Source organism: Austrofundulus limnaeus, unplaced genomic scaffold, assembly GCF_001266775.1.
Source record: "Austrofundulus limnaeus strain Quisiro unplaced genomic scaffold, Austrofundulus_limnaeus-1.0 Scaffold27, whole genome shotgun sequence".
NCBI classification, from domain to species: domain Eukaryota; kingdom Metazoa; phylum Chordata; class Actinopteri; order Cyprinodontiformes; family Rivulidae; genus Austrofundulus; species Austrofundulus limnaeus.
The window spans coordinates 1961665-1976437 of record NW_013952429.1 but is presented as its reverse complement, the minus strand read 5'-3'; the positions used below and the strand labels follow the sequence as shown (position 1 = coordinate 1976437).

At 38.6% G+C, this 14773-nt stretch overlaps 1 protein-coding gene across 4 annotated transcripts in view; it reads left to right on the top strand.

The window, feature by feature from the left end:
• Positions 1-14773, top strand: part of mast1a (microtubule associated serine/threonine kinase 1a) — a 59023-nt gene that overhangs the window by 20942 nt on the left and 23308 nt on the right. For all 4 annotated transcript variants that reach the window (XM_014004940.1, XM_014004939.1, XM_014004938.1 and 1 more), the window contains 4 exons: positions 6223-6311; positions 7569-7644; positions 8148-8220; positions 14150-14310. In XM_014004940.1, coding sequence (XP_013860394.1) covers positions 6223-6311; positions 7569-7644; positions 8148-8220; positions 14150-14310 — 399 coding nt within the window. The remainder of the gene's footprint in view (positions 1-6222; positions 6312-7568; positions 7645-8147; positions 8221-14149; positions 14311-14773) is intronic.

Sequence of the window (14773 nt, the reverse complement as noted above, 5' to 3'; positions counted from 1 at the left end):
GTGTGTGTGTGTGTGTGTGTGTGTGTGTGTGTGTGTGTGTGTGTGTGTGTGTGTGTGTGTATGTGTTTGTACATGTTTTTGCTACCTGGTGAGGACAATTTTTGACTATTTTCCCCGGTACTCACAGCTTGGTGAGGACCCACTGTTCCTAATGGGTACAAAAGCCCCGTTCCCATTGGGGAAATACCATTGATGGGTCAGGGGTTGAGGTTAGGACTAAGGTGTGAATTGAATTTAGGTTAGGTTTAGGGTCAGGTACCTGTGAGGTTAGTTTAGGGTCAGGTACCTGTGAGGTTAGTTTAGGGTCAGGTACCTGTGAGGTTAGTTTTAGGGTAAGGGGTCAGGGTTAAGCTGTAGAAATTGCCGATAAATGAACAAAAATCAATGCAATGTCCCCACGAGGACAGAAGAACAAACCTGTGTATGTGTGTGTGTGTGTGTGTGTGTGTGTGTGTGTGTGTGTGTGTGTGTACTTGTTTTGGCTACAGAGTGAGAATCATTTTAGTTTTTAAATCAACTACTTGAGGTCATTTTTTGGAAAGTGATGACATTTTCCCGGTCCTCAGTTTATTTGCAGCTCTGCTTTGTTTTAGGTTTAGAGATATATTGTGAGTTAAGTTTTGGTTCAGGTTAGGGTTAACTATAGACCAGTAATGGTTAATTTTACTAGTTAGGTTTAGAGGTATGGTGCGAGTTAAGTTTTGGTTCAGGTTAGGGTTAACTATAGACCAGTAATGGTTAATTTTAGGGAAAATGTCTGAGTTAGACATAAATACAGTTACAGAAATGAATGGAAGTCAATACAAAGTCCTCAGTTTGGTGCAAATACAAGAATGTGTGTGTGCTTATCAAAGTCCTACAGAGGGATAATTGATCGTCAAAGCTTCTTGTGTCGTTACTGTTTAACCTCAGATCCTCCTGCAGTGTGTTAACTGGAACGGTAGGAGTGGCAAAACTGTCATTAGTGGAAGAGTGAAACACAGAAATAACAGCTTTGTGTGTTTCAACGTCACTGTGTACCTACTGGTATTTTCTATTGTCTGAAATACTGTTGATTGATGCTGTATATTTTTAATGTTCTCACTCAGCTAAATAAGATTTAGAAGCATCTTAAAAATCCTGCCTGTTTTCTAAGGCATGAGACATGAGATGGTGACGGCTGAAAATCTAAATTTTAATTTAAAAAAAATCCATAAATTAATAATTTAGTTCATTTAAAAAGTAGTGATTAGAAGTGTTGCCCCACAGCAAGATTGCAGATTCACCTCCCAGCCTTTCTGGGTAGATTTTGCATCTTGTCCTCRTGCACTTGTGAGTTTTTTCTGCAGTTTTCTCCCACAGACCAAAAAAACATGCATGTTGGSTTCAYTGGTTACTSTAATTGTTAGAAAAATAATTCTATRGTTCTCAAACCTTTCATACCATGCCTCCCGTTTGGAAAAAGAATCCAAATTTTACAATCACAAAACTAAAGAGTCCATTGAGTTCTTTCCACTCTCTATTKTTTTAAAGATCATCTTTTTCATACAGTCCCTCGTGCTGTATGAAGGGATATTTGCCTTGAGCTTTTCATGTGTTTTCCTTTCTGGCTTCCAGTGCTGTGTGTGCAGCTGTCACCAGGCCCAGTTGTCAAGCCTGAGGAAAGGATCTAACACACTAAAGCAGAGCTGTGAGGAGGAACAGCATGAGGTTCAAGTACCTGACACATCTTTTGCTTTGTGTTCTCTTTTTTGCAACAAATGGCCTCAGAAATCAGTTCACCTTCTTTTTGTCTTTTGTTTTTCAGGTTAGAGGATAGAGTAAGATAAAGTCTGATAGTGTTTGTTTCATTCATGTTTACTTTCTAAATAAGTTCCAGTCCAGTTTTATGAATGGAAGCTATTTGGTCTGTTCTGCTTTAGTTGCTTGATTTTAGGCGATTGCCATAGTTTATGTTGGTGTATCTGGCTATTTTGTTTGTTTTGCTTAAGGAGGTGGTTTTATAAAAGCTAAAATGACTCTAAATGTTTAAATCGAGCTTTTCACATTTAAGTCGAACAGTAAAGTTTCAGTTTTACTGAGTAAAATTTACAGTGAAATTATTTGAGCACTCTGAAAATGTTCCTCACTGATGCACAGTGTGTGCTGGCAGTGAACAGCTTGCAGGGATGCATTCTTACAGAGTTTCCTCATGCTGCTGCCTACTCCTTCTCTTGTTGTTTTGTTTTGTTTTTTCTGTCCTGTCATGGTTTTGCATTCTGGGACTATTTCCTTGACATGACCRGGATGTTTTAACCCTCTGAAACCTGCAAAACAAACAGTAAAACATTTATTTCCTTTGAATCTTTTGCCGTATATAACCAGACGCCCACACAGCGCTCCATGCACTGCTGACCCCACYGAATCCTGCTCAGTCTGAGTGACAGCTCCACACGCCCCACTACTCCTCGACACACACACAGATTGAGCCGGCATGATGGATTACGCCATGGATTATGATGGATTAGAACTCGGGCGTTCACTCAGGAGCTGTTCACTTTCACTGCGGGGTGACGTCATTGCTGTCGGTTCGGGCTCAACCTGATGGTCATTAATATTTCCTGTGTTCAACATCAGTCGTCTGCTTCTCTCTGCGCACTTTGGTGAGAACAGTTGGATATGTCGCTGTTTGCTTTTTATAAGTGTGACTCTGAATGTGTTTCCATGGTAACACTGTACATTCCTCCTCGCGTGCTCGCCGCTTTTTGTTCTTCGCTCTTCATCGTTCCTCACTTTGGACATTTGAATACCAAAAGCATCTTGTTTTGGATGAATTCAGGTCCAGTCTGGTTTGAATCATTTAGAGAAAGGTGTCTTGCTTTCAGCAAAGCTTAATTTTTAGGTTAAAAAACAGTAATCGCTAAATAAATTAAAAATAARAGCAAAATGCAAACAGACATCACACTCTTTTACTAACAAATGTGGCTTCTTAACCAGATGCATGAGGATGACAGCAGTTTAAATCATGCATGTACCTCAGCATTTCTCTGATTCCCCTCCTTTCTCAGTCAAGTCAATCTGTTTCATGTTTTTACTGATGAATGACCATGTCCACACACACACACAGTGAAATAAAAATTACCTGAAATCCTGCAGTTGAATCCTCTAATAAAACAGAGACTTTAAAATAAAGACGTGATGCTGATAATCCTGCTAGCTGCATGGGAATCTTTGTATTTCTTCTTTTCTTTTCAGTCCAATGATGAAAACGGAGGAAGACTCATGCTTTTTTGTAGTAAAGCTGAGCTCACCCATGACCATAGTTTCCACTTTATGATCCTTTCAAAACAAAGTATGATGGAGGACACTTGGAGTTGTTTTTTTTTTATTATTATTTTGGCAGGGGCTGATAGTCATTMTGTAAAAAAATGCATGTCTACTGGAGGATCTCTGTCAGGAAACAGCTCAAGGTGTCACTACCATTATAAAAATAAAATTAATAGACACTTATATTTCCAATWTGACCACCTAAACTTCAAAAATGAGAAAATCCCTTCCCATGTCCATTCTTTATACAGGGTTCCCACGGATCCTTAAAAGGTYTTAAAAGGCCTTGATTCATCAACCCAAAATTATGGCCTTAATTAGCCTTAAAAGGTTTTAAATCAATCTTCAGAAGTCTTAAAAATGTTAACACCTTGTAAGTAGGATGACTAATTTATATCAAATGTTAAAATAATTGGAAACATTTATTTATTTTTGAAATAATCCCATTCAGATGTTCCGTTTTGACACCACTTCCTGTTATTTCACATGCAAATATCTCAACAACTGTCCATCTGAGCAATGTGAAATTCATTTTCTAATATGCTAATAATGTTGTCTTTCCAAAAATACATTCGTATTTTATACAAAAATTTGATGTCATTTGCATTTTAAGGTTTCGTCTACAGCAAGCTGGGGGTTGAGAACCCACTGTGGGTCATAAAACTCCAAATTTTGGGTTGTTAGAGGATTTCCAGAAATTAAATACAGTTTAAAACTGACTTCTAAGAAAGTTTTTTTTTGTTATATTTGACAAAATAGCAGTTAGATATGGATAAAAACATTTGGTCTATTAACAATATTTGAATAATTGTTTTAATTTTTTTATTTTTGTCTTTTGGGTTTATTGGGAAATTGGTCTTGAATTTGATTTCATTTGGCCTTAAAAAGTCTTAAATTTAACTTGCCTTAAACTGTAGGAACCCTGTTGTAGTTGCTCAACGAGTAAAGAAAAAGTCAAGATGTTTTTCAAAATTACTGTTTCAAGCAGATCTTTACGTCATGTCTGTCATACTTTGTGCTCCTCATAGTTGTAGTTTGACCTTTTCTGGTATGACCAGCAGCTGGAGGACAGAACAAAAAGCAGCCTTCCTGCTAAGCCTTTGTTACAGTACAAACGCTGTGGGCAACATGCCCTTTTTGCAGAACTCGTTTAAGATAACAATGTTGTAAAGCAAAAAAAAAAAAAAACTTCTCCCTTTATGGGAAGATTAGATGGCACTGCCCTTAGGAGCTTTCATTGTGCTTCTGCCTTCAATTGTCTATCCAACCATGTGCTCTTTAAAGGGTCTTACAGAAGGAATAATGTTCTCATACGTTTCAATTATTCATCATTTCATGAGTTCAGTTTGGAAAGGGGAGAAAAGAGGATGAGAGCTGAGCAGGAAATGATGTTCAGTGGTAGAACAGAATGAGTGATGAGTTATCAGAAGATGAAGTCATTTGTTGAGATAAAATAAGGGGAGGGGGGAATATCATCTAAACAAGGCTGGGATTAAAGCTCCTTCTCTTTTAATATGTGATTAGACCCTGAAAGTGAATGATTCATTACTACTTCTTACATCTCTGAAAGCTTAGCGCAGCTTAGAACAGCTGTAGTATGTGATGAATCATGAATCAAAGCCTGAAGAAACAGTCTGGAGTCAAGCTTGTGCAGCATGCGTAAGTGACTCTGCGTTTGATTGATGAAGGGTAGGCAGATTCTTTAAAACATGAGGCGAAACAAACTGTCGATTTCAGCAGGTGAAYGGGTGTAATTACAGGAGAGGGCGAGTGACAGGGTGACACAAGTGAGATAACTGTAAGYGGTAAATAACCTTTCACGTTCTGCTTTTCCTCACTGTTCCTATTGAAGGAGCAGGAGTGACAGACGGCGTTAAGCCACTTCCAACCCTCCCTGTCCAGAGCCTAATGCATTTCCCTTAAATATTTCAATATATTCCTCTTCGGTTCTGCAAGGCTGAGTACGAGCTCTGGCGCCCGCAGCGGCACGCTGCCGCCAATAAATTCCTTCCAGAGATTTGATGTCTCTGAGCGCGAGAGACTCTTATTGAAGAGTGACATCAAACAGACACGGAGATAAAGAAGGCAGGCAGGATGTTGGAGGAATTCAAGGCGGGGGTGTAGAATATAGATTCAGGGGTTGAATAATGGACATAAACGGTGTGGCTGTATGTTTGCACTTCTCTTTCTCTCTGCGTGTTTGCTCTGTTTGTGTGATTTACAGTATTTCCCTTGCAGATTCAGAGCAGCATGACAGCTGATGCAATGAGATGAAAACTTGGTGTTTTTCGTTAGTTCTGCTCAGCTAAATTGGGTCTTCTAGGCACACTTGCAAAGCACACTTCCACATAGATAGGCATAAAAAGCCTCTGTGCAAGTCGGTGCATGAAAACAACACCTGAACAATCCATTTCCCATTTTATGAGCTGTTATGTAAGACAATAACTCGCGCTTGTCCCTTGTGAAAGGGTCCAATGACACATCCTGTGGGGACTGCAGCAGCATGTGAAGTCCTAATGGTTCAATCATTACAGTTTTTCATTTCAGTGTACCTGTCTTTCCTGGCCTCTTTTCCTCCACTCTGTCTTCCCTCCGTCTCTCCTGTCATTATTTTCCATAGCAGCAGCTGTCGAGGGGACGGACCTTGAAGACATAAAAATCTTTGTTTTTTTCTCCCCCTCTCTGGTTGTTTAGATGTCAATAGAGTCATGTAGCATGCACCGACAAAGATGCACCGTGCTCAAAATAGACAACACACGTTCTTACACTGACACATAATTGACTCAATATTTAATCGGGTTGACAGAAAAGGGCATGTTCTAGCAAAGACTATATCGACTGGGAGATCCCAGCATCATCAATGTCAGTTTTCGTCTGTCAGCTGTTGATTGATTTTCATGAAGATAAATCTCTGATTGTTTGTTTTTCTCTCTCTAGTTGCAGAACCAGTAACCGGAAAAGCCTCATCCTGACCAGTACATCTCCCACCCTGCCGAGGCCACACTCCCCCCTGCCTGGACACATAGGTGAGCATTAAACAGCAATAGTCTCTGGTTTAAATTGCAATCAGATGCTCACTTCCATGGTCTAAATGTCAAGTTTACCAGAGGCATCAGACTCAAAGCAAATATAAAATATATATCAATCTTTAAACCAACCTCTAGGGCTGCACAGTATCTGCATATTTGCTCATCCTCCTTGTTTTAGTCAAGATCCTCGTCGTCTGCCTCCACAGCTCTGAAAAACGTAACCATTATTGTCCCTGAAGTTTCATAACAAAATTAAAATTTTAACTTTTTTGACACAAAGCTGCCTACTTCTGCTGGCAGAAGCAACCTGTCAAAATAAAAGCCATAACAACTGCAAGATTTAGCAGTTTTGTCGCTAGATAACACAATACTACATCGCAAGACCTACAATGTGACTATTGCACACACATACATTGTGGTGGTGATGCTCACATATATTGTGCATCTCTAACAACCATACAGTAAAATCTTGGTGTCACGTTGATGTAAAATCTGAAATTTGAAGTTTAACTTTATTTGTTATTTGTTTTTACTCATCTTTGGACACATTCTGAAAAAGTTAAAGCTTTCAGCACTTCACACAGTACTTGTTAGACATTCTGACACTGAGGATAACATTTTGAGGTGTTTCAGGTTTTAGTATGGCTTTTCCCATTTTTCCTGCAYGCATTGCCTCAAGGTATGCAACAATACAAGGGTGTCATTGCACCTTTTTTTACAAGCGTATTCTAATTGGTCAAGCAGGTCATGGAGAGCGGAGTGGAGTTGTCATCCAGTGTGAAGAGGGTTTCAATCTGTGCAGGATTTGGTTTCGCATTTTCTTTAAACATGAAACATCCCTTGAGCAGATTGAATCCTTTGAATCTTTTTTTTTTTTTGTTTTTTTTTTTTTTTTTTGTCTATCTTCACACCTGTCTTGATTTAGACAACTGCTTGTTCTCCAGACTGAAATAAAATGTTAAAACTGCTCAACATGTGGCTTTATTGAGCAACAAGCAGATGGATTCAAGCCGAGAATCAAATTCTGTAGGTGTCCTGAACTCAAGTGTACGGTGAATAGACACTGTTAATGGGTTAATTAGTTTGTGAGTTCAGTCATTTTATTTTATCTGGCCTAAAATGATCCCCAACGTAACATTTCTTCTTCAACAAGGCAGATTTTCTGATCATAGTTCCCAGAAATACAATCAGATGTTGGGTATTGTCTTGGATATTGTCTTGTTAACAACAGTATTTCTGCTCTTGTTTCATTAGGAAGCAGTCCGTTGGACAGTCCGCGTAACTTCTCACCAAGTGGACCCGCTCACTTCTCCTTTGCCTCTTCTCGAAGGTTGGCATTATTTTTTTTAAAGCACAAGTCATTAAATAGCCTCTGTTTAGGAGCAGCTCAAACTAATCRAGAGAAATTGTTGATAGAATTACTTTTGCACTCACGCCCCATGAAAACTCAACAGGAAGCACACTCAGTCACCGACACAAAAAGAAACCTGTCTTTGTTCTGGCCTGCTCCCACCACGACTGTGTGACAGAGGCATGACAGCAGGCTGTCACAGTCTGAATCAGGCAAGGTGCCAGGACCCTCATTACTCACTTTGAAGAGGYGTCAGACTCTAGGATGGTTGGAGGAGACCTCGGGGAGGACAGGAATGAAAGGAGCCAAAATGCAATAAAATCTAAAAACAAAAGTGCAGATGGTTATTCTTCCCTAACCACCGTTTGTTGTTCGTTCAAACTGAAATAGAAACATGATGTAACAGGAAATTGCAGTTTGCACCCTCTCTGTGTCTAACAAATGTTTTTTTTCTCACAGTTGGTTTTAATGTCTTTTCTCAGGGCTGATGGTCGCAGGTGGTCTTTGGCTTCGCTGCCGTCTTCAGGCTATGGCACCACCACACCCAGTTCAACGGTAGGTTTATTCAAAGAAAAACTCCACACAGATGATCATTCTCAACAGAGGTATATAAAGTACTTGAAAACAATAACTAAGTAAAAGTAAAAATACCTCAACAGAAAATGACTTTGGTAAAAATAAATTTCACTAATGAGAAAAGTACATAAGTAAAAGTCATAAAATTGTTCTCAAAAATCGGGAAAGTAAAAGTGCGAGTAAAAGTACTTTTACGCACTCTCTAAGAAATAAATTGTTGAATTTACTTCACAGTCTTTGTTCCACCAGTAAGCAAAAATGATGGGATTTCTGCCTTTAAACGTTTCCAGATGCTCCCCTRGGCTTTTATTTTGAAGGCTAGGGTGTCAGACAACTTCCTCTTGTTCTTACTTTGGTTTGGCACCCTTACAAAAAATGTCAAAAGGCCTGTGAAATTAAACTTTTAAAATAATTATGAATGTATTTTTGTAAAGATAACATTGATAACACATTGTTAAAAAGATTTCATGCCGCTGAGGTGAACAGTTGTTGAGATATTTGTATGTGTAGTAACAGGAAGTGATGTCAAAAGGGAATGTCGGAATATGAACAGACCATTGCTAAAATGGCTAACAACTCGCACTGTAGAGAAGAATCTGATGTTTCTTTAGATTATTTTATTCACTATCATAGAGAGATGAGAAAGAGTCAAAAGTTCAAATAATAATGTGTAAATAAACAAAGACTAGGGAGTTTAATTTCTCAAAGAGTTCCCCTTTGATGCCACTTCCTGTTTCACTTTAACTCAGTCAAATTCAAAAGAAAATATGTCAATTATTGGACATAAGAGGAAAAATCATGTGTATTATGTCAAGTTTCTTAAATGTAAATATATTTGCTTTGACTTTTTGTATTTCATGGAAATGCWTGTCACAGGCACTTGAGGACTTTCAGGGGCTGTTAAGGGGTTAATCAAACTGGTCCCACTAAACCAAGTGGAGAAAACATGTATATTGCCTCATATTTACTCTACTAGGTTTAGTTGACCCAGTTGACATGACTTGGTTGAGTAAATTCAACACTTCCTTTTTTAGAGCACATAAACCCCTCCTTTCACAAGTTCAGACTTATTTATTTTTGCAACAAGTAACAGGTGTCAAATGTTAAAGTAAAGTATCATTTATAGGGTTTAAATGTAGCGAAATAAAATTAAAAGTAACGATTTAAAAATTTCAAACTCTCAAAAAATGTACTGAAGTACTGTAACACAGTAAATGTATTTAGTTACTATAAACCTCTGATTCTCAGGTTTATATTGAGCATGCTTCTTTATCTTGTTTAGGGAAAGTTTCTTCCTCCTAATACAGTGTCTCATGTGATGAGTTGCATCTTGACAGATTCAACAAATGTCTTACTTTTTTATTCTTCAGAAAACATTTAAAAAGCTGAATTTTATTATTATTTTTTTTAGATCCAAATGTTATTAGCTTGTTGTCTTCTAGGTGGTGTTAGTGTCTGTGTGCATGGGAGAATCAGCATCCAAATGCTCAGTGCTTCAAAAAGATTGGAAAATTGTAAAATAGCAGATTTTTAGAATAAGCTACTCACTGACCTGCATCAGCTGTGAAACATGTCAGCTGACCTAATTTACTTCATACATTGACCAAAGTGATAATGCAGAACCAGCTCAGTAAAAAAGAAAAAAAAATCTGGTATGTCGATGTCTTCCTAAAAACTTAAACAGAAAATCTCTTCATTATTCAGAGTTGGAACTGACTCAAATCAGGTGAGCTTGCTGGACCGTGCCCTGCATCAATCACTTGGAGGAGGCAGCTGAGTTTATAGGAGGCCTCGGGGAGGAGAGGAATAAAAGGAGAAAAAATGTATCAGAACTGACAGGAAGTGATGGTGGTGGAATTTCTATTTTAGTGTAATGAGAAAACAGTCACAGCTAGTTAACCTCTTTAAGTCAAAATGAGCTGTACAGGTGAAACTATTAATTATTATGTTCTAAAGATGAGTGCTCCAGTTTAACATGTTTACATGGACATAAGTAGTCAGAATAAACAGCCAAATGGAATAAACATAGCTAATGACACCTTTCTTCAAATTATAGAAAAACATTTGCACACAGTTTATATAAATATATAATTTCTTACAGAGGTTACAACACAGCTGCTTTACTTAGTTGTTTTGTACTCTCGTTGCAGCAAACCTCTGAGCTCGATCCTTCCTCAGATCTAAGTTTCAGCTGACAAAGTGTGTCCTTGTAACACAAAACTTGCAGCTATCAAACCCCACGCCAAATGATTTCTCCTCCTTCACCACAGTGTGAAAGTGAAAAAGCACAAAGATCGAATGCTTTCATCTTCAGTTTTATTATATATAAAAAATAAAACCAGGAAGAATAACATGAAAGAAAGAGGACTATGTGTTGTTTTATTTGTTTTATTCATTCAATTTGCTGCTTCTGAAATCTGCACAGAGGTCTGAGATTTTTCTCTTATAGCCTTTTTATYATTTTTATGAATGTGGATGAAATTCAAAGAATTTATTTGCATACATTTTCATGTATAAATCAGCGGCATCRCAGATGAATTCGTTTTTTGCTTTGAAGTGATTACAAGCTGAACTAAATATCATTCCTACACAAACACACTTCTATTCCTTGAGTTTGTACTCGTGAGTCTCGGGCAATTATTTAAAAGCATTTGACTTGCAAGAACATGCATCACATGTAAAAAAAATCTGAACTAAAAATAACTAATCAGTTGCTAAGATATGGTCGACCTGATTTATCTGCAACTCATAGCTTCGGCTTTTGGGGGAGAAAAAWGTGCAGCAGAGATAATTGAAAAGAAATGTAATATTTTTATTCCTGCTATGCTRCTTCTGCATCCATAACTAAACCTCTGGAGAGACAGAGAAGGATTGATGTAAAGGCCCAACTGAGACAAACGAAAGAGAGCAGTGATAGCGATGAAATGTGAACTGAAGCAAACACAGAGGCAATAACAATGTTCACTTTTGTCTGAAAGTAAATTGTTTGGAGCATAAGAGCCTTCCCTGAGAAACGAGCACCGCTCGGGTCCATTTGGTAAAATGTCCATTTGGGAAATGGACCTTGATGCGCGTGATGCTCAGGTAGTAGTGTCAGCTCACATTCCACTCTCTGCACATTTTCTTTGTTTTTCTTTCTTGAGCTAAATCCACTCCTCTGCATTTTTCCTGCTTTTCACCTATTATCTCTTTTCATCGACCACCTCTTCTGGACACCCCCCCCCACACACACACACACTCAGCTGCACAAATGGTGGGAAAATCATTGATCTCTTTATTTAGCGGCGAGATGAGATTGAAGGTGGCTGCTGTGTCTTTCCATACTCGTCTTCATCTCCAACACACCTCCCTCTCCCTTCATCCCATCAGATTTTACTGCTCTGCTGGTTCTTACATTACTCGCTTGATTAGTTATGGTGAGGTGCTTGCATGCTGAATAAAAGTCGAAGTGAGAAGTGTGTGTGTGTGTGTTTAAAGAAAAAGATAAAGTTCAAGTTAAGCAGAAAGCTGCAGGGTCTGTGTGAAGTGTAAACAAAATCTGAGAGGGAGCAGAGGTGAAAACTGAAGGAAAAAAACCTTCAAAGATTAAAAAAATGTGGAATATACTGTAGCAGCTTGGCAGTTTTTATACTCAGACCAACATAATTCTGACATGATGCCTCCATCTCCATCTTCTACGTTTATCCTTGGTCGGGTCACGGAGGCAACAGGTCCAGGAGAGAAACCTAGAGACCCCTCTTCCCAGCGATACTTTCCAGCTTGTCCTTGGGGACCCCGAAGTGTTTCCAGGTCAGAGAGTCCCGGGTCTTCCTCAGGGCCTCTTACCAGTGTGACGAGCCCAAAACACTTATATAGGGAGGAATCTAAGAGGCTTTAATCATACGTCTAAACCATCTCAACTGACTCTCTTCAATGAAAATCTGTGTAAAATTTACTTTTAGTAGATCCTCCAAAGTAAAAACCATAAATACTTCTTGATAGAGTACAAAAAATATCCTATTTATAAAGAATGAAGTAAACCAAATGTAAGTGCACACCCTGAAAATTGATAGAAGCTAATAATTTTGATGGGATTTTCTTGTTTAAAATTCTGGTATCTGTAGGTAGAGAACTTTGTTTCCTGAAGAATATGAAGTTTCAAAAATATCTTCTTGCACCCACTTTTCATCATGCAGTGATGCAGTCATGACATGTGTAGATGATGAAGTGATGAAGTTTTACTTTTGTTTCATTGTGATTTTAAAGCAGATTCTAGTTGTTAGAAGAAAACAAGTTTTCCCGGGSTTTACTCGGGTCCTCTGGGATCCTGTGGTGAAGCCATCTCTCAGACGCTCTTATCAGGAGARTTTGGGTTCTTTCTGAGCAGTTCTTGTAAAACAACAAAGGGCATCGTCCTGCTGGGAGGAGGCAGCTTCTGTCTTCAAKTGCCGTTACCATAGGGATGGTTTAGATCTGCAGCCGTCTGTTGTTGGGTATCGAGACAAACAACATCTACTTGATTAATAATAAGAAGCAAAGTTTCTCAGCAGAAAATCATGTGGATCAGTGTTGATATATTCACCTTTCATTGATTTGATCAGCTTGTCTCATGTCTTTGTGTAAATACTGGTTTATCRTTCACATTATTGTTTTCCTGCTTTCCTCCTTTAACTAGACATAAAACACATTTTACTCATAAAAACACAAAAATATTATTCTCTTTAAAATCTGCCTCACCAAAGATCCAATGCTACTTTTATTCTGCTATGTTTAGGTTTGAACTGGCCTTTTGCAACAACCAGTATTTAGCAATCCTTTTGCTGCTTTTAGGTTTTAGTTAGCACTTCTTTATCTTTTTGATACGTGTGTTTTAGCTGAACTTGTAAAAAAAAAGCTTTCCTTTTTGTAATTTTTGTTTGTTTTCTATTTCATTAAGTTTTAGCTTTCATTTTGCTACATTTAGCGTTTAGCTAACCTTTTCCTCATTTGACTTTTAGCTAGTTTGTATTTTAGATTTAGCCAGCGTTTTGCCTCGTTTAGCTTTTGCAGATTAGTTTTAGCTTCAGCAGTGTCATTCAGCACTCAGTATTCATGTTGTATTTTTTGCAGAAAATGCAGTCCTTCCAGCTATATTAAAATGCTCTCAGTGTTGAATCTGACTGATAAGAACCATATGTGCCTGTGTAAAAATAAACTATAAATCTAAGAAATACTCTTTATACTTTAGAAAACGCTTTTCATTCAGAACATCAGTCAYATCCAATGACTCTTTACTCAAAATATCTTTGTGCTCATATAGATTTATTGTTGTTTTCTCGCCACATCATCATCGTCTGATCCTGCCCTGCAGTCTGCAAGTGGCTCAGACCTGATTCAAAGTGTCTAATGGATTTTTATAGCAGAAATGATTGTGTGGCCACAGCCAATGGTGATGTCCCAATGGGAGACGTGATCATTAAGCCTCACATTGATCCAGGCCATTTTTCCACTCCTGAGCTGAAGAAAACTCTTTTGTTCGAGACCAAACAGTGCTGCCATCAACCCCCTCGAGACATCAAACACTTAAAGCAGCAGTCAACTTTTACTTGAAGTTACCTTTTAAATGCCCTGCAGTCTTTTTACTCTTTTTCAGTCCACTTTTATTTATTTATTTTTGTGCTCCTGGACACGTCCCTTTGGGGTATTTTCTCTACCTTTCCCTTTCCTTTTTTTTTGTTAACTCTTTGATTTGGTACTTTCAACCCACTCACATCATTCCACACCTCATGCTCGTCTCTTTTTGATCTTCTTTCTGTTATTACTCAGTTTCTATTTTTAAACTATTGATGTTGCTGCTCCGACAGACGCTTTATAAAGAAAATCAAAGAGAGCGGGTCACTTGTTAACCTTTCACTCCGTTTTCTTGTTCGTCTCTGATCTCTCCCTCCAGTCGTCCAGCTCGTCTCAGGAGCGTCTGCACCAGCTGCCCTTTCAGCCAACCATGGATGAGTTGCATTTCCTGTCCAAGCACTTCGGCAGCACAGAGAGCATCACAGACGATGATGGGGGGAGACGTTCGCCACAYGTCCGCCCTCGCTCCCGAAGCCTCAGGTGAGAGCGCTGCAGACCAAAGGGATGGTACATTGACCAATATTGTTACATTTTATTGAGTTACATACACTTTTTGTTTGCTGATGAGACACACCTTGTCGAGCTACTGGGAAAACCCTCCCGCGGCGGCATATGTCAATAAGTGGGGTTTCMTTCTACCTCGAGTCTGCAATGTGGAAAACAAACGTTATTGGTCCAAAAATCTGTCGCAGTTAAAGCTCCACAGTTTTTACCAGACAGATTCCTCYGTGCACATTGTCTATTTTATCTCCATCCATGAGTTTTTGGCCATTTGACTGTCTTAATAAATGTCTGCTTCCTGGTAGCCTACAACAGTCTTCTTCTGGAAGCAAGTAGGTTTGTTTTTTAAATGGTTGAAGCAAAATGCAGCGTCCGAGCACTTTCAGCATTACAAACACTCCCACAAACTTTGGACCAATCATACAATAAAGTTCTTATGCGG